The sequence below is a fragment of the Lonchura striata genome, chromosome 2, assembly GCF_050655825.1.
Source record: "Lonchura striata isolate lonStrDom1 chromosome 2, ASM5065582v1, whole genome shotgun sequence".
NCBI classification, from domain to species: domain Eukaryota; kingdom Metazoa; phylum Chordata; class Aves; order Passeriformes; family Estrildidae; genus Lonchura; species Lonchura striata.
In genome coordinates, this window is record NC_140704.1 from 156,645,055 (window position 1) to 156,670,592 (window position 25,538).

Consider the following 25,538-nt stretch of genomic DNA (forward strand, 5'->3'; position numbering starts at 1 on the left):
AAAGACACGCCCACTTGAGAGATAGCCACGCCCACTGCTGTGACTGATAGGGGCTCTGGCTCAAAGACACGCCCACTTGGGAGATAGCCACGCCCACTGCTGTGACTGATAGGGCCTTGAGGCAAAGACACGCCCACTTGGGAGATAGCCACGCCCACTGCTGTTACTGATAGGGGCTGTGGCGCAAAGACACGACCACTTGGGAAATAGCCACGCCCACTGCTGTGACTGATAGGGGCTTGAGGCAAAGACACGCCCACTTGAGAGATAGCCACGCCCACTGCTGTGACTGATAGGGGCTTGAGGCAAAGACACGCCCACTTGGGAGATAGCCACGCCCACTGCTGTTACTGATAGGGCTGTGGCGTAAAGACACGCCCACTTAGGAGATAGCCACGCCCACTGCTGTGACTGATAGGGGCTTTGGGGCAAAGACACGCCCACTTGAGAGATAGCCACGCCCACTGCTGTGACTGATAGGGCCTTGAGGCAAAGACACGCCCACTTGGGAGATAGCCACGCCCACTCCGTGTGACTGATAGGGGCTTTGGGGCAAAGACACGCCCACTTGCGAGATAGCCACGCCCACTGCTGTGACTGATAGGGCCTTGAGGCAAAGACACGCCCACTTGGGAGATAGCCACGCCCACTGCTGTGACTGATAGAGGGCTCTGGCTCAAAGACACGCCCACTTGGGAGATAGCCACGCCCACTGCTGTTACTGATAGGGCCTTGAGGCAAAGACACGCCCACTTGAGAGATGGCCACGCCCACTGCTGTGACTGATAGGGCCTTGAGGCAAAGACACGCCCACTTGAGAGATAGCCACGCCCACTGCGTGTGAGTGATAGGGGCTTTGGGGCAAAGACACGCCCACTTGGGAGATAGCCACGCCCACTGCTGTGACTGATAGGGCCTTGAGGCAAAGACACGCCCACTTGGGAGATAGCCACGCCCACTGCTGTGACTGATAGGGGCTGTGGCTCAAAGACACGCCCACTTGGGAGATAGCCACGCCCACTGCTGTTACTGATAGGGGCTATGGCTCAAAGACACGCCCACTTGGGAGATAGCCACGCCCACTGAGAGTTACTGATAGGTGCTGTGGTGCAAAGACACGCCCACTTTTGCGGTAGCCACGCCCATTTCATGTTAATGTAAAAAAGGGGGGGTTCGGGTCAAAGACACGCCCACTTGTGCGGTAGCCACGCCCACTAAGTGTTGCAGATAGGGGCCTTGGGGCAAAGACACGCCCCCTTTTTTGGTAGCCGTGCCCACTGCGATTTATAGAGAGGGGCTTTGCCACAGGGCACGCTCCCTTGTGCCGTAGCCACGCCTACTGCGTGTTACAGATGCAGAGCACCCCCTGTCTCACCTGCCCATACAGACACGCCCCCTCACCCCTGGCCCTGCCCTCGGGCCACTTTTGGCAATATTTGGGCGGGGCTCTCACAGGGTGACACCCCCTGTCTCACCTGCCCATAGAGACACGCCCCCTCACCCCTGGCCCTGCCCTTGGGCCATTTTTGGCAATATTTGGGCGGGGCTCTCACAGGGTGACACCCCCAAAGAGTGGACACGCCCCTGTGCGATCTGCCCCCGCCCTTCCCGCGTGGACACGCCCCTTTCCATTGAGACCACGCCCCTTTCCATTGAGACCACGCCCCTTTCAATTGAGACACGCCACTTTTCTCTTGAGACCACGCCCCTTTCCATTGAGACCACGCCCCTTTCCATTGAGACCACGCCCCTTTCCATTGAGACCACGCCCTTTTCCGTTGAGACCACGCCCCTTTCCATTGAGACCACGCCCCTTTCCGTTGAGACCGCGCCCCTTTCCATTGAGACCACGCCCCTTTTCTCTTGAGACCGCGCCCCTTTCCATTGAGACCACGCCCCTTTCTACTGCCGGCCCGGCGCGAGGGGAACGCCCCCAGCCCGCGTGGCCACGCCCCCTTCCAGAGCCACGCCCCTCCCGGCCCTCACCCAGCCATCCGCGCGGCTGCCGCAGCGCGCATGCGCGGGCCCGGCGGGGCGGTCTCCTCCGCGCACGCGCGTTGCTTTCCCCATTTTCCCGCGCTGCCGCCCCCTTCCCGTTATTTCCCCCGTTCCCTTCTCCCGCTCCCATCGCCGCTTCCCGTTATCCCGTCCTGCCCAGCGGCGGCGCCCCCTGCTCCGGGAGCGGCGCGGGGCCGCGGCGAGGCGGAAGAGCGGCGGGAAGGGGCGTGGCCGTGCCTCTGAGCGGCGCACACGTGTTCGGCGGGGCCGCCAGCATGGAGCAGGTCCGGGGGTGACCGGGGAGGGGACACGGGGATGGGGACACACACGGGGGTGTCATGGCAACGGGCAGGGAGGGGACACACACGGCATTGCCGTGGCGGCGGGGCGGGGCTGGGCTGGGGTCTGTGAGGGGCAAATGGGGAAATTGGGAGGGGCTGGTGTTAGTGAGAGGGAAATGGGGAAATGGGGAGGGGTCCGGGCTGGTGTGAGTGAGGGGAAATGGGGAAATTGGGAGGGGCTGGTGTGAGTGAGGGGAAATGGGGAAATTGGGAGGGGTCCGGGCTGGTGTGAGTGAGGGGGAAATTGGGAGGGGTCCGGGCTGCTGTGAGTGAGGGGAAATGGGGAAATTGGGAGGGGCTGGTGTGAGTGAGAGGGAAATGGGGAAATTGGGAGGGGTCCGGGCTGGTGTGAGTGAGGGGTACCGGGAAATGGGAAAATAAATGCGGAGGGGTCCGGGCTGGGGTCCGTGAGGGGAAGCCGGCACAGAGAGGGGGTCTGGCCTTACCCCGAGGGGGAACTCGGCACTGAGGGCAGGTCTGGCCTCCTGAGAGAAAATTGGTCTTGTCTTCACTGGCGATAACGCGTAATATGTGCGGGTTTGGCACCATGAAGGGCAAGACCCGGCTCTGTCCCGGTGACAAGGGATGAGGAGATGCCGGCGGGGGGACCCAGCCTGGTGTGTGTGAGGGAATGGGGCACTGAGAGCTCTGGGAATGGCGGGTCCAGCCTGGTCTGTGTGAGGGAACCCGGCACTGAGAGCTCTGGGAATGGCGGGTCCAGCCTGGTCTGTGTGAGGGAACCCGGCACTGAGAGCTCTGGGAATGGCGGGTCCAGCCTGGTCTGTGTGAGGGAATGGGGCACTGAGAGCTCTGGGAATGGCGGGTCCAGCCTGGTCTGTGTGAGGGAACCCGGCACTGAGAGCTCTGGGAATGGCGGGTCCAGCCTGGTCTGTGTGAGGGAATGGGGCACTGAGAGCTCTGGGAATGGCGGGTCCAGCCTGGTCTGTGTGAGGGAATGGGGCACTGAGAGCTCTGGGAATGGCGGGTCCAGCCTGGTCTGTGTGAGGGAATGGGGCACTGAGAGCTCTGGGAATGGCGGGTCCAGCCTGGTCTGTGTGAGGGAATGGGGCACTGAGAGCTCTGGGAATGGCGGGTCCAGCCTGGTGTGTGTGAGGGAACCCGGCACTGAGAGCTCTGGGAATGGCGGGTCCAGCCTGGTCTGTGTGAGGGAACCCGGCACTGAGAGCTCTGGGAATGGCGGGTCCAGCCTGGTCTGTGTGAGTGAACCCGGCACTGAGAGCTCTGGGAATGGCGGGTCCAGCCTGGTCTCCATGAGGGAATGGGGCACTGAGAGCTCTGGGAATGGCGGGTCCAGCCTGGTCTCCATGAGGGAATGGGGCACTGAGAGCTCTGGGAATGGCGGGTCCAGCCTGGTCTGTGTGAGGGAATGGGGCACTGAGAGCTCTGGGAATGGCGGGTCCAGCCTGGTCTGTGTGAGGGAATGGGGCACTGAGAGCTCTGGGAATGGCGGGTCCAGCCTGGTGTGTGTGAGGGAATGGGGCACTGAGAGCTCTGGGAATGGCGGGTCCAGCCTGGTGTGTGTGAGGGAACCCGGCACTGAGAGCTCTGGGAATGGCGGGTCCAGCCTGGTCTCCATGAGGGAACCCGGCACTGAGAGCTCTGGGAATGGCGGGTCCAGCCTGGTCTGTGTGAGGGAACCCGGCACTGAGAGCTCTGGGAATGGCGGGTCCAGCCTGGTCTGTGTGAGGGAATGGGGCACTGAGAGCTCTGGGAATGGCGGGTCCAGCCTGGTCTCCATGAGGGAATGGGGCACTGAGAGCTCTGGGAATGGCGGGTCCAGCCTGGTCTGTGTGAGGGAACCCGGCACTGAGAGCTCTGGGAATGGCGGGTCCAGCCTGGTCTGTGTGAGGGAATGGGGCACTGAGAGCTCTGGGAATGGCGGGTCCAGCCTGGTCTGTGTGAGGGAATGGGGCACTGAGAGCTCTGGGAATGGCGGGTCCAGCCTGGTGTGTGTGAGGGAATGGGGCACTGAGAGCTCTGGGAATGGCGGGTCCAGCCTGGTCTGTGTGAGGGAATGGGGCACTGAGAGCTCTGGGAATGGCGGGTCCAGCCTGGTCTCCATGAGGGAATGGGGCACTGAGAGCTCTGGGAATGGCGGGTCCAGCCTGGTCTGTGTGAGGGAATGGGGCACTGAGAGCTCTGGGAATGGCGGGTCCAGCCTGGTCTGTGTGAGGGAATGGGGCACTGAGAGCTCTGGGAATGGCGGGTCCAGCCTGGTCTGTGTGAGGGAATGGGGCACTGAGAGCTCTGGGAATGGCGGGTCCAGCCTGGTGTGTGTGAGGGAACCCGGCACTGAGAGCTCTGGGAATGGCGGGTCCAGCCTGGTCTGTGTGAGGGAACCCGGCACTGAGAGCTCTGGGAATGGCGGGTCCAGCCTGGTCTGTGTGAGGGAACCCGGCACTGAGAGCTCTGGGAATGGCGGGTCCAGCCTGGTCTGTGTGAGGGAACCCGGCACTGAGAGCTCTGGGAATGGCGGGTCCAGCCTGGTCTGTGTGAGGGAATGGGGCACTGAGAGCTCTGGGAATGGCGGGTCCAGCCTGGTCTGTGTGAGGGAATGGGGCACTGAGAGCTCTGGGAATGGCGGGTCCAGCCTGGTGTGTGTGAGGGAATGGGGCACTGAGAGCTCTGGGAATGGCGGGTCCAGCCTGGTCTGTGTGAGGGAATGGGGCACTGAGAGCTCTGGGAATGGCGGGTCCAGCCTGGTCTCCATGAGGGAATGGGGCACTGAGAGCTCTGGGAATGGCGGGTCCAGCCTGGTCTGTGTGAGGGAATGGGGCACTGAGAGCTCTGGGAATGGCGGGTCCAGCCTGGTCTGTGTGAGGGAATGGGGCACTGAGAGCTCTGGGAATGGCGGGTCCAGCCTGGTCTGTGTGAGGGAATGGGGCACTGAGAGCTCTGGGAATGGCGGGTCCAGCCTGGTCTGTGTGAGGGAATGGGGCACTGAGAGCTCTGGGAATGGCGGGTCCAGCCTGGTCTGTGTGAGGGAATGGGGCACTGAGAGCTCTGGGAATGGCGGGTCCAGCCTGGTCTGTGTGAGGGAATGGGGCACTGAGAGCTCTGGGAATGGCGGGTCCAGCCTGGATTCCATGAGGGAATGGGGCACTGAGAGCTCTGGGAATGGCGGGTCCAGCCTGGTCTGTGTGAGGGAACCCGGCACTGAGAGCTCTGGGAATGGCGGGTCCAGCCTGGTGTGTGTGAGGGAATGGGGCACTGAGAGCTCTGGGAATGGCGGGTCCAGCCTGGTCTGTGTGAGGGAACCCGGCACTGAGAGCTCTGGGAATGGCGGGTCCAGCCTGGTCTGTGTGAGGGAATGGGGCACTGAGAGCTCTGGGAATGGCGGGTCCAGCCTGGTCTGTGTGAGGGAATGGGGCACTGAGAGCTCTGGGAATGGCGGGTCCAGTCTGGTCTCTATGAGGGAACCCGGCACTGAGAGCTCTGGGAATGGCGGGTCCAGCCTGGTGTGTGTGAGGGAATGGGGCACTGAGAGCTCTGGGAATGGCGGGTCCAGCCTGGTCTGTGTGAGGGAACCCGGCACTGAGAGCTCTGGGAATGGCGGGTCCAGCCTGGTCTCCATGAGGGAACCCGGCACTGAGAGCTCTGGGAATGGCGGGTCCAGCCTGGTCTGTGTGAGGGAATGGGGCACTGAGAGCTCTGGGAATGGCGGGTCCAGCCTGGTCTGTGTGAGGGAATGGGGCACTGAGAGCTCTGGGAATGGCGGGTCCAGCCTGGTCTGTGTGAGGGAATGGGGCACTGAGAGCTCTGGGAATGGCGGGTCCAGCCTGGTCTGTGTGAGGGAATGGGGCACTGAGAGCTCTGGGAATGGCGGGTCCAGCCTGGTGTGTGTGAGGGAACCCGGCACTGAGAGCTCTGGGAATGGCGGGTCCAGCCTGGTCTGTGTGAGGGAACCCGGCACTGAGAGCTCTGGGAATGGCGGGTCCAGCCTGGTCTGTGTGAGGGAATGGGGCACTGAGAGCTCTGGGAATGGCGGGTCCAGCCTGGTGTGTGTGAGGGAACCCGGCACTGAGAGCTCTGGGAATGGCGGGTCCAGCCTGGTCTGTGTGAGGGAATGGGGCACTGAGAGCTCTGGGAATGGCGGGTCCAGCCTGGTCTGTGTGAGGGAATGGGGCACTGAGAGCTCTGGGAATGGCGGGTCCAGCCTGGTGTGTGTGAGGGAACCCGGCACTGAGAGCTCTGGGAATGGCGGGTCCAGCCTGGTCTGTGTGAGGGAACCCGGCACTGAGAGCTCTGGGAATGGCGGGTCCAGCCTGGTCTGTGTGAGGGAATGGGGCACTGAGAGCTCTGGGAATGGCGGGTCCAGCCTGGTGTGTGTGAGGGAATGGGGCACTGAGAGCTCTGGGAATGGCGGGTCCAGCCTGGTGTGTGTGAGGGAACCCGGCACTGAGAGCTCTGGGAATGGCGGGTCCAGCCTGGTGTGTGTGAGGGAACCCGGCACTGAGAGCTCTGGGAATGGCGGGTCCAGCCTGGATTCCATGAGGGAACCCGGCACTGAGAGCTCTGGGAATGGCGGGTCCAGCCTGGTCTGTGTGAGGGAACCCGGCACTGAGAGCTCTGGGAATGGCGGGTCCAGCCTGGTCTCCATGAGGGAATGGGGCACTGAGAGCTCTGGGAATGGCGGGTCCAGCCTGGTCTGTGTGAGGGAATGGGGCACTGAGAGCTCTGGGAATGGCGGGTCCAGCCTGGTCTCCATGAGGGAACCCGGCACTGAGAGCTCTGGGAATGGCGGGTCCAGCCTGGTCTGTGTGAGGGAACCCGGCACTGAGAGCTCTGGGAATGGCGGGTCCAGCCTGGTCTGTGTGAGGGAACCCGGCACTGAGAGCTCTGGGAATGGCGGGTCCAGCGTGGTCTGTGTGAGGGAACCCGGCACTGAGAGCTCTGGGAATGGCGGGTCCAGCCTGGTCTGTGTGAGGGAATGGGGCACTGAGAGCTCTGGGAATGGCGGGTCCAGCCTGGTCTGTGTGAGGGAATGGGGCACTGAGAGCTCTGGGAATGGCGGGTCCAGCCTGGTCTGTGTGAGGGAACCCGGCACTGAGAGCTCTGGGAATGGCGGGTCCAGCCTGGTCTCCATGGGGATTTTTGGCTTTCTCCTGAGGGGGAATGCAGCACTGAGGGGTATTTGGGCTTGTTCTGAGGGTAGACCCAGAAATTTGGGGGTCCGGTTTGGTTCTGAGGTGTGACCCAGTAACTGGGGGTGGGTCCAGTTTGGTTCTGAGGGGTTCTTTCTATTCTTTCTGTGTCCCCCCGTTTCCCCCCCATTTCCCCTGGGGGTGCCTAATGTTCCCCCTTTTTTCCCCCCGTGTCCCCTGGGTGTCCCCAATGTTCTCTGGGTGTCCTCAATGTCCCCTGTGACCCTTGGGTGTCCCCAATGTCCCCCGGGTTTCCCTGTGACCCCTGCGTTTCCCCCGTGACCCCTGGGTGTCCCCAATGTCCCTTGTTACCCCTGGGTGTCCCTGTGACCCGTGGGTGTCCCTGTGACCCCTGGGTGTCCCCCGTGACCCCTGGGTGTCCCCAATGTCCCTTGTTACCCCTGGGTGTCCCTGTGACCCGTGGGTGTCCCTGTGACCCCTGGGTGTCCCCCGTGACCCCTGGGTGTCCCCAATGTCCCTTGTTACCCCTGGGTGTCCCTGTGACCCGTGGGTGTCCCTGTGACCCCTGGGTGTCCCCCGTGACCCCTGGGTGTCCCCAATGTCCTTTGTGACCCGTGGGTGTCCCTGTGACCCCTGGGTGTCCTCAATGTCCCTTGTGACCCGTGGGTGTCCCTGTGACCCCTGGGTGTCCCCCGTGACCCCTGGGTGTACCCAATGTCCCTTGTGACCCCTGGGTGTCCCTGTGACCCCCAGGTGTCCCCAATTTCCATTGTGACCCCCGGGTGTCCCTGTGACCCCCGGGTGTCCCTGTGACCCCTGGGTGTCCCCCGTGACCCCTGGGTGTACCCAATGTCCCTTGTGACCCCTGGGTGTCCTCAATGTCCCCTGGGTGTCCCTGTGACCCCTGGGTGTCTCATGGGTGTCCCTGTGACCCCTGGGTGTCCCTGGGTGTCCCCGTGTCCCCCTGGGTGTCCCTGTGACCCCCGGGTGTCCCTGTGACCCCTGGGTGTCCCCTGGGTGTCCCTGTGTCCCCTGGGTGTCCCCTGGGTGTCCCTGTGTCCCCTGGGTGTCCCCGTGACCCCTGGGTGTCCCCGTGACCTCTGGGTGTCCCTGTGACCTCTGGGTGTCCCCTGGGTGTCCCCGTGTCCCCTGGGTGTCCCCTGTGTCCTCTGTGTGTCCCTGTGACCCCCGGGTGTCCCTGTGACCCCTGGGTGTCCCCTGGGTGTCCCCCAGGTGTCCCTGTGTCCCCTGGGTGTCCCTGGGTGTCCCTGTGTCCCCTGGGTGTCCCCGTGACCCCTGGGTGTCCCTGGGTGTCCCCGTGACCCCTGGGTGTCCCCGTGTCCCCCGGGGTCCCCTGGGTGTCCCCGTGTCCCCCTGGGTGTCCCCCGGGTGTCCCCGTGTCCCCCTGGATGTCCCCTGGGTGTCCCTGTGTCCCCTGGGTGTCCCTGGGTGTCCCCGTGACCCCTGGGTGTCCCTGGGTGTCCCCGGGTGTCCCCGTGACCCCTGGGTGCTGTCCCTCGCAGCCCAGCCCCTCGGGAGGCAGCCCGGAGCTCTCGGACAGCGAGCAGAGCGAGGAGAGCAGCGTGTATTCCGGCCTGGAAGATTCCGGAAGCGACAGCGAGTGCTCCGGGAATGGGGAGGAGGAGGAGGAGGAGGAGGAGGAGGAGGAGGAAGAAGCTCCCGGGAGCCCCTCGGGTCCCCAGGCACAGGTGAGGGCCTGACTGCGAGCCTGCCAAGGATTTGGGGGCTCCCATCCCGATCCTGCCAAGGGTTTGGGGCTCCCATCCCGATCCTGCCAAGGGTTTGGGGCTCCCATCCCGATCCTGCCTGGATTTGGGGCTCCCATCCCGATCCTGCCTGGGTTTGGGGCTCCCATCCCGATCCTGCCAAGGGTTTGGGGCTCCCATCCCGATCCTGCCTGGATTTGGGGCTCCCATCCCGATCCTGCCTGGATTTGGGGCTCCCATCCCGATCCTGCCAAGGGTTTGGGGCTCCCATCCCGATCCTGCCAAGGGTTTGGGGCTCCCATCCCGATCCTGCCAAGGGTTTGGGGCTCCCATCCCGATCCTGCCAAGGATTTGGGGCTCCCATCCCGATCCTGCCAAGGGTTTGGGGCTCCCATCCCGATCCTGCCAAGGATTTGGGGCTCCCATCCCGATCCTGCCAAGGGTTTGGGGCTCCCATCCTGATCCTGCCAAGGATTTGGGGCTCCCATCCCGATCCTGCCAAGGATTTGGGGCTCCCATCCCGATCCTGCCAAGGATTTGGGGCTCCCATCCCGATCCTGCCTGGATTTGGGGCTCCCATCCCGATCCTGCCAAGGATTTGGGGCTCCCATCCCGATCCTGCCTGGATTTGGGGCTCCCATCCCGATCCTGCCTGGGTTTGGGGGCTCCTGGATTTGGGGGTTCTGGATTTGGGGGATTCCTGGATTTGGGGGCTCCCATCCCCTTCCTGTCCTGAATTTGGGGCTCCTGGATTTGGGGGCTCCTGAATTTGGGGGGTTGCTGGATTTGGGGGCTCCCATCCCGATCCTGCCTGGATTTGGGGCTCCCATCCCGATCCTGCCTGGGTTTGGGGGGTTCCTGGATTTCGGGGCTCCCATCCTGATCCTGCCTGGATTTGGGGGCTCCCATCCCGATCCTGCCAAGGATTTGGGGGCTCCCATCCCGATCCTGCCTGGATTTGGGGGCTCCTGGATTTGGGGGTTCTGGATTTGGGGGCTCCCGTCCCGATCCTGCCTGGATTTGGGGCTCCCATCCCGATCCTGCCTGGGTTTGGGGGCTCCTGGATTTGGGGGGCTCCTGGATTTGGGGGGCTCCTGGATTTGGGGAGTTCCTGGATTTGGGGCTCCCATCCCGATCCTGCCTGGATTTGGGGGATTCCTGGATTTGGGGGGCTCCTGTATTTGGGGGCTCCTGAATTTGGGGCTCCTGTATTTGGGGGGATCCTGGATTTGGGGGCTCCTGAATTTGGGGCTCCTGGATTTGGGGACTCCTGGATTTGGGGGGCTCCTGGATTTGGGTGTTCCTGGATTTGGGTGTTCCTGGATTTGGGGCTGGAAAACTGGGATTGAGGCTGGAAAACCAGGATTGACGATGGAATGTTGGGATTTTGGGATGGAATTCCCAGAGAATCCTGCACTTTCCTTGGACATCAGGAGCTGCCCCGTGGGAATGGGATCATCCCGGAGATCCCTTCCATCCCAAAGCATTCCAGAACTCCAGGATTTTCCCATTCCATTCCCTGTCTCCAGTTCAATCCCAGTTTTCACTTTTCCTGCTGCTTCTCCCAGCCAGAGCTCCCAAACTTTTCCAGGGCTGTTCCCAGACTTTTCCAGGGCTGTTCCCAAACTTTTCCAGGGCTGTTCCCAAACTTTTCCAGGGCTGTTCCCAGAGCTCCCAGTTTTTCCAAGGCTGCTCCCACAGCGCTCCAGGGGTACTCGGGGGTTTCTGTGGAAAAGCAGGGTTTTATGGGAAAAACTGGGATGGACTGGGAAAAAATGGGATGGACTGGGATGGGACTGGGATGGACTGGGATGGGATTGGGACAGACCGGGACAGACCGGGATGGACTGGGACAGACTGGGATGGGATTGGGATGGACTGGGACAGACTGGGATGGGATTGGGATGGACTGGGACAGGCCGGAACAGCCTGGGACAGACTGGGATGGACTGGGACGGACCGGGATGGGATTGGGATGGACTGGGACAGGCCAGGACAGACTGGGACAGACTGGGATGGACCGGGACGGACGGGGACAGACTGGGACAGACAGAGAGGGACAGACTGGGACGGACTGGGACAGACAGAGAGGGACAGACTGGGACGGACTGGGACGGTCCGGGACGGACCGGGAGAGACCGGGAGAGACCGGGACGGACCAGGATGGACTGGGACAGACTGAGACAGACTGGGACGGACCGGGACGGACCGGGACAGACTGGGACAGAGCGGGACAGACTGGGACGGACTGGGACAGACTGGGACGGACTGGGACAGACTGGGACGGACTGGGACGGACTGGGACGGACTGGGACAGACTGGGACGGACTGGGACAGACTGGGACGGACTGGGACAGGCCAGGACAGACCGGGACAGACTGGGACAGAGCGGGACAGACTGGGACGGACAGGGACAGACTGGGATGGACTGGGACAGACCGGGATGGACTGGGACAGACCGGGACAGACTGGGACGGACCGGGACGGACCGGGACGGACCAGGATGGACTGGGACAGGCCAGGACGGACTGGGACGGACCGGGACGGACCGGGTCACACCGTAACACCGGGATTTCCCGTCTCCGGGATTTTCCGCCTCCGGGATTTTCCGTCTCCGGGATTTTCTGTCTCCGGGATTTCCCGTCTCCGGGATTTCCCGTCTCCGGGATTTCCCGTCTCCGGGATTTTCTGTCTCCGGGATTTTCCGTCTCCGGCGGCGCGGGGGCAGCCGGGGAAGGTGAAACCCAAGCCCGGCCGCATCCCAGCGCCAGAAACCTGGGAAAAGATTTATCCCGGATCCCCGCGGAGCGTCCCGGCCTCAGAGCCGCCTTTGTTTTCCCGGTAATCCCATCCCCGCTCCGGGATCCCGATCCCGCCCGGCCCGGAGCCGGGAGCTGGCCGAGCTGCTTTTCCAATCATTCCTGAATCCCGATCCCGCTTTTCCTGCCATTCCCTGGATCCCGATCCCGCTTTTCCTGTCATTCCCTGGATCCTGATCCCGCTTTTCCTGCCATTCCCTGAATCCCAATCCCACTTTTCCTGCCATTCCCTGGATCCCGATCCCGCTTTTCCTGTCATTCCCTGGATCCCGATCCCACTTTTCCTGTCATTCCCTGGATCCCGATCCCACTTTTCCTGTCATTCCCTGAATCCTGATCCCACTTTTCCAATCATTCCTGAATCCCGACCCCGCTTTTCCTGCCATTCCCTGGATCCCAATCCCGCTTTTCCTGTCATTCCTGAATCCCGATCCCGCTTTTCCTGCCATTCCCTGAATCCCGATCCCGCTTTTCCTGTCATTCCTGAATCCCGATCCCGCTTTTCCTGCCATTCCCTGAATCCCGATCCCGCTTTTCCTGTCATTCCTGAATCCCGATCCCGCTTTTCCAATCATTCCTGAATCCCGATCCCGCTTTTCCAATCATTCCTGGATCCTGATCCCGCTTTTCCTGTCATTCCTGAATCCCGATCCCGCTTTTCCTGTCATTCCTGAATCCCGATCCCGCTTTTCCTGTCATTCCTGAATCCCGATCCCGCTTTTCCTGTCATTCCCTGAATCCCGATCCCACTTTTCCAATCATTCCTGAATCCCGATCCCGCTTTTCCTGCCATTCCCTGGATCCCGATCCCGCTTTTCCAATCATTCCTGGATCCCGATCCCGCTTTTCCTGTCATTCCCTGGATCCCAATCCCGCTTTTCCTGCCATTCCTGAATCCCGATCCCGCTTTTCCAATCATTCCTGAATCCCGATCCCGCTTTTCCAATCATTCCTGAATCCCGATCCCGCTTTTCCAATCATTCCTGAATCCCGATCCCGCTTTTCCTGTCATTCCTGAATCCCGATCCCGCTTTTCCTGTCATTCCTGAATCCCGATCCCGCTTTTCCTGTCATTCCCTGAATCCCGATCCCGCTTTTCCTGCCATTCCCTGGATCCTGATCCCGCTTTTCCTGCCATTCCCTGGATCCCGACCCTGATCCCACTTTTCCTGTCATTCCCTGGATCCCGATCCCGCTTTTCCTGTCATTCCTGAATCCCAATCCCGTTTTCCTGCCATTCCCTGAATCCCGACCCTGATCCCACTTTTCCAGTCGTTCCTCAATCCCGACCCTGATTCCACTCCAAGGGGGCTCCTGGACAGGGGAAAATCGCTTTTCCAGGGGAAAAGCTTTTCCAGGGAAACTTGTGAGCATTCCCAGAGCCCCTTTAGCAGCAGGATCAGGTTATCCCACAGAAATCTGGGAATTTGGGAATTCTGGGCAGCTGGAGCTGCTCTGGGAGAGACTGGGACGAACTGGGGAGTGCTGGATGAGCCTGATCCCGCCAGGAATTCTCATCCCAGAGATCTCTGGATCCAGGTTTTCCAGACAGGGATAGAAGGGATCCAGAATTCCTTCGGAACTCAGATGAGCTGGGAAGGAGTTCCAGGCTTTTCCCTGGGAATTCCCGACTGCTTTGGGATGGAAGGGATCTCCGGGATGATCCCGTTCCCACGGGGCAGCTCCCGCTATCCCGGGATGTTCCAGGGATCCTGGGGCAGCCCCGGATTCTCCGGGAATTCCATCCCAAAATCCCAACGTTCCGTGGGGAGCCATTCCCTGTTTCCCTCCTGCATCCCAAACCCCTCTCCAGCTCTCCCAGAAAAACCCTGGAAAAGGCTCTGGAATTCTCCTGGAATTCCCAGCTCCGCGTGCGCATTCCCAGCTCATTCCCAAACCCCTCTGCTGTCGGATCCGGAGTCCAGCTGGGATCTGAGCCAGGCAGAATTCCCACTTTTCCCTGGCATTCCACACCCCTTTTCCATGGATCCGTGTCCGTGCCGCTTCCTGGCCCCTCATCCCGTGGCATTTCCCACTCCCATCCCAACCCTGCCCTTCCAAGCTGGGATTAACGAGCTCCTTTCCTTCCTCGGGACACAAAATTCCGGGAATTTCGGGATGGGGTCTTGCTGAGCTGCTTCTTCCCGATTTTCCCAGGCTCCCGGGAAGAGGAAAACCTTGGAAGACGATTCCCCCTTGGAAGGGAAGCAGGATCTGGTCGTCCACGATGAGTACGAGGAGGACAGCTCGGATGAGGAGGTAGGATCCCACGGAATTCGTGGAATTTTGTCCTGGATTTGAGATGGAAGTGACGGATTTGGTGTCCGGGGAAAACTGATGGACTTGGGAATGGCTTCAGGTTGGAATTTTTGGGAATGTTACCCTGGAAAGGGCTGGAATTGTGGGCTGGAATCTCCATTCCCAGCTGGAATTCCCATCCCTGTGGATGTGGCCAGGCAGGAATTGCCATTCCTGGCTGGAATTCCAAGATGAGATCCCCATTCCTGGCTGGAATTCTGGGATGGGATCCCCATTCCCGGCTGGAATTCTGGGCTGGGATCCCCATTCCCGGCTGGAATTCTGGGCTGGGATCCCCATTCCCGGCTGGAATTCCGGGCTGGGATCCCCATTCCTGGCTGGAATTCCGGGCTGGGATCCCCATTCCCGGCTGGAATTCCGGGCTGGGATCCCCATTCCCAGGATTTCCCATCCCTGTGGATGTGGCCAGGCTGGGATCCCCATTCCCGGCTGGAATTCTGGGATGGGATCCCCATTCCCAGCTGGAATTCCGGGCTGGGATCCCCATTCCCAGGATTTCCATCCCTGTGGATGTGGCCAGGCTGGGATCCCCATTCCCGGCTGGAATTCCGGGATGGGATCCCCATTCCCGGCTGGAATTCTGGGCTGGGATCCCCATTCCCGGCTGGAATTCCGGGCTGGGATCCCCATTCCTGGCTGGAATTCCGGGCTGGGATCCCCATTCCCGGCTGGAATTCCGGGCTGGGATCCCCATTCCCAGGATTTCCCATCCCTGTGGATGTGGCCAGGCTGGGATCCCCATTCCCGGCTGGAATTCTGGGATGGGATCCCCATTCCCAGCTGGAATTCCGGGCTGGGATCCCCATTCCCAGGATTTCCATCCCTGTGGATGTGGCCAGGCTGGGATCCCCATTCCCAGCTGGAATTCCGGGATGGGATCCCCATTCCCGGCTGGAATTCCGGGCTGGGATCCCCATTCCCGGCTGGAATTCCGGGCTGGGATCCCCATTCCCGGCTGGAATTCCGGGATGGGATCCCCATTCCCGGCTGGAATTCCGGGCTGGGATCCCCATTCCCAGGATTTCCATCCCTGCGGATGTGGGATGGGGACAGGGCCGGGTTGGCCTTTTCCAGGCTCTGCAATTCCCTGATTTCCGTCTCCGTGTCGGCTCGGTGGAGGGAGGGATTTTTGGGAATGCTGCGTATTCCGAGGCCCCTGCTCAGGAATTCCAGGAGCTCAGGCTTGGAAAACCTCGGGAAGAGCTCAGAATCCCGGGAACACCCGCAGGGCTCGGATATTCCCGGCAAAACCCGCGGCTCTTCCCGAATCCCTGCTCAATCCATTACCGGCCCTGGCAATTCCCGGCGCTCCGGGGGCGGCCGGATCCCGGAATTCTCCTGGAAAGGCCCCGGGAGCCGCAGCCTGACCGGGACCAAACCTCGCAGAGGGGAAAATTCCGGAATTACGGCTGGAAAAACGGCCCGGGAAAGGCCGGGATACACCGGGAATGGGAACGGGATCGGGATGGCGCCGCCGAATTCCGGGGGGATCCCAACAACTCCATGGGGGATTTTTCCAGAGGATCCTCCGGAGCCGAGGCCGCCCCCGGAGCGGGGTTTCTCCGGAATAACGATTTCGGGAATGTGTGGAAAAGCTCGGGAATGCATCCGGAGCTGCCAGTGGGGGGAGCGCTGATCCCGGCCCCGAGCCGCTTCCAGAGCCTTTGTTCCCTCTTCCCAAAAAAACCCAAAACCCTGGCAGAGCTGGGAAAACACCGGGATTCGGCTTTGGCGCTCCTTATCCCAAATTTTCGGGAATGGCTCCGTCCTATCCCGCTCCTAATTAATCCCTGAGCCCGTCCTAAGGAAAGTTTTCCGTGGATTTGGCCCTGCAAGCGCCGGGATTAACGCGGGGAGGGAATTTTGGGAGATGTGCTTGGATAAAGTGGGATCTGCTCAGGAAAATCCCACTTTTGTTCAGGCAGGAACATGTGAGTGGTTTTTCCTGGATTTCAGTAAAACGATGGAAATTTTGGGATATCAGAATCCTCAAAATCCTTTGGAGCTGAGGGAACGGCCTCAGGCAGTTTCTTGGAGTGGTTAGGTGGGATTTTTGGGAATGTTCCCCCTGGAAAAAGCTGTCCAGGGCTGGAATCCCCATTCCCAGCGGGATAAATCCCTGGGATTGTGGCACTCGGAGATGTTCCGGTGGGATCTTTGGGAATGTTCCCCCTGGAAAAAGCTGTCCAGGGCTGGAATTCCCATTCCCAGCGGGATAAATCCCTGGGATTGTGGCACTCGGAGATGTTCCAGTGGGATTTTTGGGAATATTCCCCCTGGGAAAAACTGGAATCCCCATTCCCAGTGGGATAAATCCCTGGGATTGTGGCACTCGGAGATGTTCCAGTGGGATTTTTGGGAATGTTCCCCCTGGAAAAAGCTGTCCAGGGCTGGAATCCCCATTCCCAGCGGGATAAATCCCTGGGATTGTGGCACTCGGAGATGTTCCGGTGGGATTTTTGGGAATATTCCCCCTGGAAAAAGCTGTCCAGGGCTGGAATTCCCATCCCTGTGGATGTCAGACTGGGATCATGGGATGGGGCTGGAAAATCTGGATTTGCTGGAGCAGGTTCTGCCATCCCTGGGGGTTTCCCGGTGTCATTCCCTGTTTTCCGTGGCTCCGTCGGCACAAATTCCACCCGGGATCAGCCAGGATGCTCCCAAATTCCCCCAGGCCTGGCTTTTCCTTGGATTTCTGGGATTTCGGGAAGGAATTCCTGCCTGGGATGGAATTCCCAGAGAACATCCCTGGAGCATCCCGGCATAGCGGGAGCTGCCCCACGGGAGTGGGATCATCCCTAAAATCCTTTCCATCCCGAAGCCTGCCATGATTCCATGGATTTAGGGCTCCGTGGTTTGAGGATTCCGGTTAAATCCCGATTCCTGCAGCTCCTTCCAGCCCATCCCCGTTTGCTCAGCCGGATTTTCCGGGATTTGGGATCAATCCTGGAGCTGGCGGCCCTGCGGGAGGGGAAGATCCCCTGGGATCGGGAGGAGCTGGGATTGCTGGGAATGTGCAGCAGGAAAATGGGAATTCCAGGAGGTCCCCAGAACCTTTTCCAGGGGTTTTTCTGGGAGAGCCGCAGAGGGGTTTGGGGTAAAGACTGGAGGGATGGGAAACAGGGAACGGATCCCGAGGGAATATTGGGATTTTGGGAATTAACCTGGAGCTCTTTCCTCTGGAATTACCCGGGAGCTCTTTCCTCTGGAATTATCCCAGAGCTCTTTCCTCTGGAATTAACCTGGAGCTCTTTCCTCTGGAATTGCCCCAGAACTCTTTCCTCTGGAATTACCCGGGAGCTCTTTCCTCTGGAATTACCCGGGAGCTCTTTCCTCTGGAATTACCCCGGAGCTCTTTCCTCTGGAATTACCCGGGAGCTCTTTCCTCTGGAATTACCCGGAGCTCTTTCCTCTGGAATTATCCCAGAGCTCTTTCCTCTGGAATTAACCTGGAGCTCTTTCCTCTGGAATTGCCCCGGAGCTCTTTCCTCTGGAATTACCCGGAGCTCTTTCCTCTGGAATTATCCCAGAGCTCTTTCCTCTGGAATTACCCGGGAGCTCTTTCCTCTGGAATTACCCCAGAGCTCTTTCCTCTGGAATTGCCCCGGAGCTCTTTCCTCTGGAATTACCCGGGAGCTCTTTCCTCTGGAATTACCCCGGAGCTCTTTCCTCTGGAATTGCCCCAGAGCTCTTTCCTCTGGAATTACCCGGGAGCTCTTTCCTCTGGAATTACCCGGGAGCTCTTTCCTCTGGAATTGCCCCGGAGCTCTTTCCTCTGGAATTGCCCCAGAGCTCTTTCCTCTGGAATTACCCCGGAGCTCTTTCCTCTGGAATTATCCCAGAGCTCTTTCCTCTGGAATTACCCCGGAGCTCTTTCCTCTGGAATTACCTGGGAGCTCTTTCCTCTGGAATTACCCCGGAGCTCTTTCCTCTGGAATTATCCCAGAGCTCTTTCCTCTGGAATTACCCCGGAGCTCTTTCCTCTGGAATTATCCCAGAGCTCTTTCCTCTGGAATTACCCCGGAGCTCTTTCCTCTGGAATTGCCCCGGAGCTCTTTCCTCTGGAATTGCCCCGCACTCCGCACGGCTCCGTCCTCGCCGCGCTCCCGGGACGCCGGGAGAGCCGCCGGCTCCCGAGGCTGGCACCGGATCTGTGGGGTGGGACAGAGCTGATCCCGGATCTGTGGATGGAATGGAGCTGATCCCGGTTCTGTGGGAGCCGATCCCGGTTCTGTGGATGGGACAGAGCTGATCCCGGTTCTGTGGATGGAACAGAGCTGATCCCGGTTCTGTGGATGGAACAGAGCTGATCCCGGTTCTGTGGATGGAACAGAGCTGATCCCGGTTCTGTGGATGGAACAGAGCTGATCCCGGTTCTGTGGATGGAACGGAGCTGATCCCGGTTCTGTGGGAGCTGATCCCGGTTCTGTGGGAGCTGATCCCGGTTCTGTGGGAGCTGATCCCGGTTCTGTGGGAGCCGATCCCGGTTCTGTGGGAGCCGATCCCGGTTCTGTGGATGGGATGGAGCTGATCCCGGTTCTGTGGGAGCTGATCCCGGTTCTGTGGGAGCTGATCCTGGTTCTGTGGGAGCTGATCCCGGTTCTGTGGGAGCCGATCCCGGTTCTGTGGGAGCTGATCCCGGTTCTGTGGGAGCTGATCCCGGTTCTGTGGGAGCCGATCCCGGTTCTGTGGATGGAACGGAGCTGATCCCGGTTCTGTGGGAGCCGATCCCGGTTCTGTGGGAGCTGATCCCGGTTCTGTGGATGGGATGGAGCTGATCCCGGTTCTGTGGGAGCCGATCCCGGTTCTGTGGGAGCCGATCCCGGTTCTGTGGGAGCTGATCCCGGTTCTGTGGGAGCCGATCCCGGTTCCGTGGGAGCTGATCCCGGTTCTGTGGATGGAACAGAGCCGATCCCGGTTCTGTGGGAGCCGATCCCGGTTCTGTGGGTGGGACAGAGCTGATCCCGGTTCTGTGGGAGCTGATCCCGGTTCTGTGGGAGCTGATCCCGGTTCTGTGGGAGCTGATCCCGGTTCTGTGGGAGCTGATCCCGGTTCCGTGGATGGGATGGAGCTGATCCCGGTTCTGTGGATGGGACAGAGCCGATCCCGGTTCTGTGGGAGCCGATCCCGGTTCTGTGGGAGCCGATCCCGGTTCTGTGGATGGGACAGAGCCGATCCCGGTTCTGTGGGAGCCGATCCCGGTTCTGTGGGAGCCGATCCCGGTTCTGTGGGAGCCGATCCCGGTTCTGTGGGAGCCGATCCCGGTTCTGTGGGAGCTGATCCCGGTTCCGTGGATGGGATGGAGCTGATCCCGGTTCTGTGGGAGCTGATCCCGGTTCTGTGGGAGCCGATCCCGGTTCTGTGGATGGGACAGAGCTGATCCCGGTTCTGTGGATGGAACAGAGCTGATCCCGGTTCTGTGGATGGAACAGAGCTGATCCCGGTTCTGTGGATGGAACAGAGCTGATCCCGGTTCTGTGGATGGAACAGAGCTGATCCCGGTTCTGTGGATGGAACGGAGCTGATCCCGGTTCTGTGGGAGCTGATCCCGGTTCTGTGGGAGCCGATCCCGGTTCTGTGGGAGCCGATCCCGGTTCTGTGGATGGGATGGAGCTGATCCCGGTTCTGTGGGAGCTGATCCCGGTTCTGTGGGAGCTGATCCTGGTTCTGTGGGAGCTGATCCCGGTTCTGTGGGAGCCGATCCCGGTTCTGTGGGAGCTGATCCCGGTTCTGTGGGAGCTGATCCCGGTTCTGTGGGAGCCGATCCCGGTTCTGTGGATGGAACGGAGCTGATCCCGGTTCTGTGGGAGCCGATCCCGGTTCTGTGGGAGCTGATCCCGGTTCTGTGGATGGGATGGAGCTGATCCCGGTTCTGTGGGAGCCGATCCCGGTTCTGTGGGAGCCGATCCCGGTTCTGTGGGAGCTGATCCCGGTTCTGTGGGAGCCGATCCCGGTTCCGTGGGAGCTGATCCCGGTTCTGTGGATGGAACAGAGCCGATCCCGGTTCTGTGGGAGCCGATCCCGGTTCTGTGGGTGGGACAGAGCTGATCCCGGTTCTGTGGGAGCTGATCCCGGTTCTGTGGGAGCTGATCCCGGTTCTGTGGGAGCTGATCCCGGTTCCGTGGATGGGATGGAGCTGATCCCGGTTCTGTGGATGGGACAGAGCCGATCCCGGTTCTGTGGGAGCCGATCCCGGTTCTGTGGGAGCCGATCCCGGTTCTGTGGATGGGACAGAGCCGATCCCGGTTCTGTGGGAGCCGATCCCGGTTCTGTGGGAGCCGATCCCGGTTCTGTGGGAGCCGATCCCGGTTCTGTGGGAGCTGATCCCGGTTCCGTGGATGGGATGGAGCTGATCCCGGTTCTGTGGGAGCTGATCCCGGTTCTGTGGGAGCCGATCCCGGTTCTGTGGGAGCCGATCCCGGTTCTGTGGGAGCTGATCCCGGTTCTGTGGGAGCTGATCCCGGATCCGTAGGAGCCGATCCCGGTTCTGTGGGAGCTGATCCCGGTTCTGTGGGAGCTGATCCCGGTTCTGTGGATGGGACAGAGCTGATCCCGGTTCTGTGGGAGCCGATCCCGGTTCTGTGGGAGCCGATCCCGGTTCTGTGGGAGCCGATCCCGGTTCTGTGGGAGCTGATCCCGGTTCTGTGGATGGGACAGAGCTGATCCCGGTTCTGTGGATGGGACAGAGCTGATCCCGGTTCTGTGGGAGCCGATCCCGGTTCTGTGGGAGCCGATCCCGGTTCTGTGGGAGCCGATCCCGGTTCTGTGGGAGCTGATCCCGGTTCTGTGGATGGGACAGAGCCGATCCCGGTTCTGTGGGAGCCGATCCCGGTTCTGTGGGAGCTGATCCCGGTTCTGTGGGAGCTGATCCCGGTTCTGTGGGAGCCGATCCCGGTTCTGTGGGAGCCGATCCCGGTTCTGTGGATGGAACAGAGCTGATCCCGGTTCTGTGGGAGCTGATCCCGGTTCTGTGGGAGCGGATCCCGGTTCTGTGGATGGGATGGAGCCGATCCCGGTTCTGTGGGAGCCGATCCCGGTTCTGTGGGAGCTGATCCCGGTTCTGTGGATCGGACGGAGCTGATCCCGGTTCTGTGGGAGCTGATCCCGGATCTGTGGGAGCCAATCCCGGTTCTGTGGGAGCCGATCCCGGTTCTGTAGGGGGGACAGAGCCAATCCCGGCTCCTGGGGCTGGCATGGATCCCGATCCCACTTCCCTGGATGTCCCACATCCCAGTCCTGGCTCCCTGCTCTGACCCTGCTCCTGCTCCCGGTGCTCTGGGGCTGGCCCAGATCCCGATCCCGGCTCCCGGGGCTGGCCCAGATCCCGATCCCAGCTCCTGGGGCCGGCCCAGATCCCGATCCCGGCTCCTGTGATGGCACAGATCCCGATCCCGGCTCCCGGGACTGGCCCAGATCCCGATCCCGGCTCCCGGGGCTGGCCCAGATCCCGATCCCGGCTCCCGGGGCTGGCCCAGATCCCGATCCCGGCTCCCGGGGCTGGCCCAGATCCCGATCCCGGCTCCCGGGACTGGCCCAGATCCCGATCCCGGCTCCCGGGACTGGCCCAGATCCCGGTCCCGGTGTCCCAGGCCTGGCCCAGATCCCAGTCCCGGTCCCACTCCTGCTCTGACCCCACTCCCAGTGCTCTGGGACTGGCCCAGATCCCGGTCCCAGCTCCCGGACTGGCCCTGATCCCGATCCCAGTCCTGGTCCCACTCCCTGCTCTGACCCCACTCCCGGTGCCCTGGAATGGCTGAGATCCCATTCCCGGCTCCTGTGATGGCCCAGATCCCGATCCCGGCTCCCGGGGCTGGCCCAGATCCCAGTCCCAGTGTCCCAGGACTGGCCCCGGTCCCAGTCCCGGTGCCCCGGGACTGGTCCCGGTCCCGGCTCCCGGGGCTGGCCCAGATCCCAGCTCCTGGGGCTGGCCCTGGTCCCAGTCCCGGGGCTGGCCCAGATCCCGGTCCCGGTGTCCCAGGACTGGTCCCGGTCCCGGCTCCCGGGACTGGCCCAGATCCCAATCCCGGTGTCCTGGTTCCGGTCCCGCTCCCGCTCTGACCCCGCCGCCGGTGCCCCGGGGCTGGCCCAGATCCCAATCCCGGTGTCCCAGGACTGGTCCCGGTCCCGGCTCCCGGGGCTGGCCCAGATCCCGGTCCCAGTGTCCCAAGACTGGTCCCGGTCCCGGTGTCCCAGGACTGGCCCAGATCCCAATCCCGGTGTCCCAGGACTGGCCCAGATCCCAATCCCAGTGTCCCAGGACTGGCCCAGATCCCAATCCCGGTGTCCCAGGACTGGCCCAGATCCCAATCCCGGTGTCCCAGGACTGGCCCAGATCCCAATCCCGGTGTCCCAGGACTGGTCCCGGTCCCGGTCCCGCTCCCGCTCTGACCCCGCCGCCGGTGCCGCGCTCGCTGCCGGCGCCGCGGCGGCATTCCCGGCCGGAGCGGAGATGGATGTGCCGGGGCTGCCGGCGGGAGGAAGCGGCCGGGGGCTCCGTTTCCTCCCGGAATGACAATTCCAGATGTCGGGCGAAGGGATGGATGGACGGATGAGGGCTCGGAGCTCCGAGGCCGTTCCCTCCTCCGCAGCCGCGCCGGCGGGAGGCTCCCGGCGGGATCGGGAGCTCCGCGGGCCGGGGCCGGGAGCCAGCGCGGCGGGAGCGGAGAATTCCTGGGCACGGAACGGGAATGTGCCGCTGGCAGCGCTTCCCGAGGCCTCCGGAGCGCGGCCGGAGGGGCCCTGCGCCGGCTGCCGGCCTGGCCCGGATCCTTGGGAATGGGGCTGGGAATCACGGCAGAACCGGGATGGGGATGGGGGAAAATGGGGATGGGGGATTGGGAATGCAGGAATGGGGGATTGGGGAAAATGGGGATGGGGGAATGGGAATGGGGAAAACAGGAATGGGGAAACAGGAATGGGGGATTGGGGATGGGATTTGGGAATGGGAATGGGGAAAACAGGAATGGGGAAACAGGAATGGGGGATTGGGAATGCGGGAATGGGGACGGGGATGGGGGATTGGGAATGGGAATGAGAACAGGAATGGGGGATTGGGAATGGGGATGGGGGATTGGGAATGGGGATGGGGGATTGGGAATGGGGGAAACAGGAATGGGGAAAATGGGGATGGGGGATTGGGGATGGGGGATTGGGGAAAATGGGGATGGGGGATTGGGAATGGGGGAATGGGGGATTGGGGAAAATGGGGATGGGGGATTGGGGATGGGGAAAACAGGAATGGGGAAAACAGGAATGGGGAAAACAGGAATGGGGGATTGGGAATGGGGAAAACAGGAATGGGGGATTGGGATGGGGGATTGGGGAAAATGGGGATGGGGGAATGGGAATGGGAATGAGAACAGGAATGGGGGATTGGGGATGGGAATGGGGGATTGGGAATGGGAATGAGAACAGGAATGGGGGATTGGGGATGGGAATGGGGGATTGGGAATGGGAATGAGAACAGGAATGGGGGATTGGGAATGGGAATGGGAACAGGAATAGGGGATTGGGGATGGGAATGGGAACAGGAATAGGGGATTGGGGATGGGAATGGGAACAGGAATAGGGGATTGGGGATGGGGATGGGGGATTGGGAATGGGGATGGGGAAAACAGGAATGGGGGATTGGGGAAAATGGGGATGGGGGATTGGGAATGGGGAAAACAGGAATGGGGAAAACAGGAATGGGGGATTGGGAATGGGGATGGGGAAAACAGGAATGGGGGATTGGGAATGGGAATGAGAACAGGAATGGGGATTGGGAATGGGAATGAGAGATTGGGAATGGGAATGAGAACAGGAACGGGGGATTGGGGATGGGAATGAGAGATTGGGAATGGGAATGAGAACAGGAACGGGGGATTGGGGATGGGGATTTGGTAATGGGAATGAGAACAGGAATGGAGGATTGGGAACGGGAATGGGGGACTGGGAATGGGAATGAGAACAGGAACGGGGGATTGGGAACGGGAATGGGGAGCAGGGATGGGATAATGACAGGGAATTCATGGGTTTAGCTCCAAAACCAGGGAATGCTTTGGGAGGGAATGGCCTGGGTTGCCCAAATTCCAGCCCCAGTTCTCCCAAATTCCAGCCCCAGTTCTCCCAAATTCCAGCCCCAGTTCTCCCAAATTCCAGCCCCAGTTCTCCCAGATTCCAGTCTCACTTCTCCCAGATTCCAGCCCCACTTCTCCCAGATTCCAGCCCCACTTCTCCCAGATTCCAGCCCCAGTTCTCCCAAATTCCAGCCCCAGTTCTCCCAAATTCCAGCCCCACTTCTCCCAGATTCCAGTCTCACTTCTCCCAGATTCCAGTCTCACTTCTCCCAGATTCCAGTCTCACTTCTCCCAGATTCCAGCCCCAGTTCTCCCAACTTCCAGCCTCAGTTTCCCACATTTCAACACTGGTTCTCCAAAATTCCAGCCCCATTTTTCCCTTCCCATTTCCCATTTCCCATTTCCCATTTCCCATCCCCATTTCCCACTTTCCATCCCCATTTCCCACCTCCCCCCTGTGAATCTCCGCTCCGGCCATTCCCACCCGGGTCAATCCCAACTTCCCCGCGATCCCGAGGATCCCCGGGGCCCATCCCGGTGGATTTTTGGGATGGGGGTCTCAGAGTCCCCCTGCCACGCTTCCCTGGGGAATCCCACGGGAATTCCGGCGGCCTCAGCCCAATTCCCGCGGGATCCGGGGCCGTTCCCCATCCGCGCTCTGGGCGCGGCCGGATTTCGGGAGGAGCCGGGATCCGGCTTTCCAGGGCCGGGCCGTTATTCCCGTTATTCCCGTTATTCCCGTTATTCCCATTATTCCCGTTATTCCCGTTATTCCCGTTATTCCCGTTATTCCCGTTATTCCCGTTATTCCCGTTATTCCGTTATTCCCGTTATTCCCGTTATTCCCGTTATTCCCGTTATTCCCATTATTCCCGTTATTCCCGTTATTCCCATTATTCCCGTTATTCCCGTTATTCCCATTATTCCCGTTATTCCCGTTATTCCCGTTATTCCCGTTATTCCCGTTATTCCCGTTATTCCCGTTATTCCCGTTATTCCCGTTATTCCCGGCGTTCTCCGGCCGTTTCCGCAGCCTCTGGCACGGCCGCTGTAAGGCGATCCCTCCCTCCCGGCTTTTTCGGGATCGCATCCCGGCCTTGCCCGGCTTTTCCAGCCTCTCCCCCTTCGCTTCCCGGCCCCCGCCGCGCTT

At 61.1% G+C, this 25,538-nt stretch overlaps 1 protein-coding gene across 1 annotated transcript in view; it reads left to right on the forward strand.

The window, feature by feature from the left end:
* Window positions 1-1,973: 1,973 nt before the first annotated feature.
* The window catches only part of BOP1 (BOP1 ribosomal biogenesis factor), an 88,136-nt gene continuing 64,571 nt past the window's right edge, over window positions 1,974-25,538 (forward strand). The window contains exons 1-3 of the mRNA XM_077781671.2: window positions 1,974-2,282; window positions 8,989-9,174; window positions 14,169-14,270. Of these exons, the coding sequence (XP_077637797.1) occupies window positions 2,274-2,282; window positions 8,989-9,174; window positions 14,169-14,270 (297 nt within the window). The 5' untranslated portion in view covers window positions 1,974-2,273. The remainder of the gene's footprint in view (window positions 2,283-8,988; window positions 9,175-14,168; window positions 14,271-25,538) is intronic.